The following is a 4,224-nucleotide window of genomic DNA, read 5'->3' on the forward strand; positions in this document are numbered from 1 at the left end:
GCACTAGCGTCCTGTGCTTCAAAGCGAGTGCTCTTATTGTGATTCCCAATCTAATGTTCGCGCTCTGATGAATAAGTGTTTGATCTTCCAAATGGCCTTTCAAATATGTTATTGATGACCCGTATCAAAATATAAGACATTTTTGTAGGCCGGTTTAGCCTACAAAAACATCTTATATTTTGGTACCCAGGGAGTACATGTCAATAATGAACAGCAAAAGGTGAAGAAATAATCAGTAATATCATTCATGCAACCAACAGCATATGACCCAGTTGAATCTCCTCTCTCAAGTTTGTTATACACAAGTCAAGGCCCTCCCTCAGGTTGACATTCGTCCAACACAAAGAAACACATCGGCATAGGCATCGGCATAGCCATCGGCATAGGCATCAAACAGGTGAGGTGAGGCCAAGAAGCAAACAGATCCATTCAGAGTGACAAACAAAATCTAACTACTGTTTTGCAGCACAAAACGATAAAGGGACCCTAGCTCATCTCCCAAGGAGTTTAATGTTCCCAATCTGCCAATGCATCACAGTCTTGCAGCAAAAAAACAGAACCCTTTGTGCAATTTTTAGAACACTGGCCTACTTCTTGGCCGGAGCTTCGCTCTTCCCATTCTCACCCGACTCTTCCTTCGGTACAAATATGTCATGTAGCCATGGGAAAAAAGAACGCAGCAGGCCGTTTAGCAGCGCCGCCGCCATCTTGCTGTACTTGCCACTCAGCTCTACCACGGTCTCCTCGATAACCAAATACACGTACCAGACAACAGCAGTTGCTGCAGCTACCGCATGCAAACCCGTCAAGCCAAGAACTGTGATTTCATCAGTCAGCTCCTTGAGGCCCAAATCAATGCTGTCAAACTTTTGCTTGTTCCACAACTCCATATTCCTCGCAGCTTCATTGCCGGCCACGTTGGCGAGGCTTGCTATGCTTTGACCTTCTGGAGAAAGCTGATTGTACATGGCAGCTGCTGTCTTGTTGTCCAGCGGCTGGAATGGCATCTGGGCAAATCCCCTCCGCTGCTGCCCAGGCCCAAATGTGGTCTGCACACATCATTACAGAGCAAAAAATCAAGTTAGCACGGCGTGAGCATCCCCATTGAGACTTTACAGGAAGAGAAAGCAAAATATGTAGTGCAGCTGGGAACGCTCATTACTAACCAGTCCATAAGCAGTGATGTCCGGACGCGACAAGCGGCGTGCCACAGGAAGAGCAGGCACACCAAAAGACACAACCTACAAGAAGAGTGTGTATTTACTTACACATGAGTGAATGGACCAATAAGAAAAGCTACTGCAAACTGTTCAGCTCTTGACATCAAATGCACTATTGAAATTGGACTAAAGCACTCCTGATAAGAAGTGAGGACCGCCTCTAAGGATTAAGGATCAGTGAGGGGATCAAAATCTTATAGCATGATAATCAGGAACACACCAAGAATGATGATCTCCATCACCGATGGGCGTAAGCAATTTACACGTGCACATACCCTCCAATTATTCAGGGTTTATTTGGGGGGATTATACAATCTAAAGAAGTTAGTTTCTTATAAAAAACGTTGCCGCTTCCATTATTGCCTACAAACAGAGCATTGTTTATTACATATATTAGGTACTCCCTCCGTCCGAAAATACTTGTCATTAAAATGGACAAAAAGGGATGTATCTAGAACTAAAATACATCTAGATACATCTCCTTTTATTCATTTTGATGACAAGTATTTCCGGGCGGAGGGAGTATCATTTTGTTTACAGAATCTCCAATTTTTGCATACAAGTATAAGACAGGCAGAGAAACAAAATCACCGACATGGAAGTCGCTTTCTCTGCGGTGGGTGAGATCAGAGAAAGGAAATCAAGTCGACTAACATGGCAATCACTACAACACTCCAGTCTCCAGGGACTAACTAGATGCGACCAGTACAAATCCGACAGGGACTAAAGCACTCCTGTAAAGAGGCGAGGACTGCCTCTACGCATCAGTGAGGGAGGAAGGGAGCAAAGAACTGACCTCCGATGATATGCTCCTGCAGGACACGGGCTGACCACCGGCCAGTGGGGTTGTGCGGGGCGCAGGTTGAGGCACACGCGGAGCAGAGGTATGGATGCCAGCGCCATCGTCCTTGGCATTCCTTCAGAAAAAACAGAAGAGGAAAAAAAGAACATATGTTGAGAAACATGGCTATCCAGATACCAGATACGACAAGCAGGAAAAAACAGACTGTAATAATTTTACCTCCATTTGGACTCACGCAGGAGGTCAATTGGCCTTGAAGGTCCCTTGCCCTGCTGCTCACCCTACAAATGCAGCATCGAACATAAATAGCGAGCTTGGACTGTAGGTGTTGCAAGCATCATCAAAAGAGCTTGGACTGTAGGTATTACAAATCTTAAGAAAGTAGCAAGCTTTCCTTAGTTTAACCTCAATTGTTGTGTACAAATTCTCCAGTTTCTGCATTTAAGTGGTATATATAATAAGACACACAGACAGAAAGACAGAGATGGGGGTAAAATCGCTAGCACCCAAGCTGTGCTCACTGCTGTGAGCACATGGAGATAGGGCAAAATCAAGTGCCTATCACCACAAATACGCCAATCTCCATAATAAATCGGCCAATCAAGTCCTAGAAATGGAAGATGGACACTCCTGGGATGCGACCCATACTAACCAAAGCACTCCTGGGACTACTAGAATCGGCCAATCAGGTACTAGTCTCGCTACCAAGGATGGGAGAGGGACGGGGAGACGGACCTGCACGGGCTTGCTGCTGTAGGTCATCGGACGAACGCATGGGCAGGGTGCCGGCGGCGAGGCGCGGGGAGCCGCAGCCCGCACCTGCAGAGCCGAGCCGCGCACCCTGGAGGCAAGCCGCCCAAGAGCCATCCCTCGCGGAGGTCGTGGACGGCGGCGGCGGCGACGTCGGGGACGGCGGCGGTCGACGGCGTCTAGGGTTGGGGCGGGCAGGTTGGTGCTCGCTCGATTTCTCCAGAACCTTCTCCAGAGTGGATCGGGCGCTCCCTATATACTCCACCTGTCTGTCCATTCGGTTGATGCTTTGTTTGATTTTTTTTAAAATATAAGTCTTTTTAAATATTTCAATACGGATCTATATAGGCATATAATAGGAGTATGTAGTTCATGTTGGAATCTCTACTAAAAAAGAGTTATATTTAGGAACGGACAGAATACTACGTTTAATTGCAAACCAACCTGTGCTTCGGTGATTAGGAGGATTGTGGTTATACCTGGCCATGGGACAGGCCGGGTCGGGCTTGGGCCGGGTCTAAAAAAGCCCACGGCAGAAAACTGAGGCCCAGGCCCTACCATCGGGTCTACTTTTCAAGCACAAGCCCGACCCATCTGGTAAAAAGCCCTGAGGGCTTAGGGTCGTGGGTTGGGCCTCTTCCTTAAAATGCCAATATGCCAAGCCCAAGCCCGTCCAGGCCTTGCTGGTGGGCTCAAAACTCAGGCACAAGCCCGGCCCACGGGCAAGCCCATGGGCCTAGGCCCTGGATTTTAGGGCTGGGCTGACAGGGCCGGGCCGGAGATGGCTAGGACTAACTGTGGTATCCTTTGCCCATCAGAGTTGTAAGTCTGGTGCTCGCATTTTTCTGAATTTTTGGCAATGTGCATTTAGTGGGAGGAGACGTCCCCGTTGACTACAAAGGCGTCTATGACGACTTCATCAATTTTAAGATGATGTGCTGGTTCAGTCTCGCGGAGGTGCTCATAGGGGTAGTGTCGTGGTTTTGTCATGGCAGATGTCCTAATGTAAGGACTTAGACGTGAGGCCATCGCAAACGGTGATTAGCTTGTCGGGGTTGAGCGGGTCGAAGGACACGGGTTTACCCAGGTTCGGCCCCTCACGATGGAGGTAAAAGGCTACTCCTGTTTTTCTACTTATTGCTTGAGTATCGATTATAAGGGAGCGGATTTGCTTGAGCTAACTATCGATTGATTGTAAAAGCCTACTCCGTCGCAACAGTCGCTCCACACCACTAACCTACAGCCCCCACGCCGCTGCGAGGGGTAAAGACCTGCTGCGCTGCCACCAGCCATCCCCGCCGCCACGCTACCACACCACCACCACACAAGCGTCTCCGAGCCCTACCAGAGCCGCCCAGCACCCTGCTACCCCACCCCGGAGCAGTCAAGCCGCCAACCGCCATGCCACTACCTAGCCTGGCTGCCGGCCACCCCCAAAGGCGTCCGTCGCCA

At 49.1% G+C, this 4,224-nt stretch overlaps 1 protein-coding gene across 1 annotated transcript; it reads right to left on the reverse strand.

Annotated features, from left to right (window-relative positions):
• Positions 1 to 221: 221 nt before the first annotated feature.
• LOC123150523 (uncharacterized) lies at positions 222 to 2,988 on the reverse strand. Its single transcript, XM_044570364.1, has 5 exons — positions 2,758 to 2,988; positions 2,242 to 2,303; positions 2,017 to 2,137; positions 1,167 to 1,241; positions 222 to 1,049 (listed from the first exon to the last, which is right to left on the reverse strand). Exons 1-5 carry the CDS (start codon positions 2,887 to 2,889, stop codon positions 588 to 590), a joined length of 852 nt encoding a protein of 283 aa, XP_044426299.1. The 5' UTR covers positions 2,890 to 2,988; the 3' UTR covers positions 222 to 587.
• Between the last annotated feature and the right edge of the window lie 1,236 nt (positions 2,989 to 4,224).

This window comes from Triticum aestivum, chromosome 7A (assembly GCF_018294505.1).
Source record: "Triticum aestivum cultivar Chinese Spring chromosome 7A, IWGSC CS RefSeq v2.1, whole genome shotgun sequence".
NCBI classification, from domain to species: Eukaryota; Viridiplantae; Streptophyta; class Magnoliopsida; order Poales; family Poaceae; genus Triticum; species Triticum aestivum.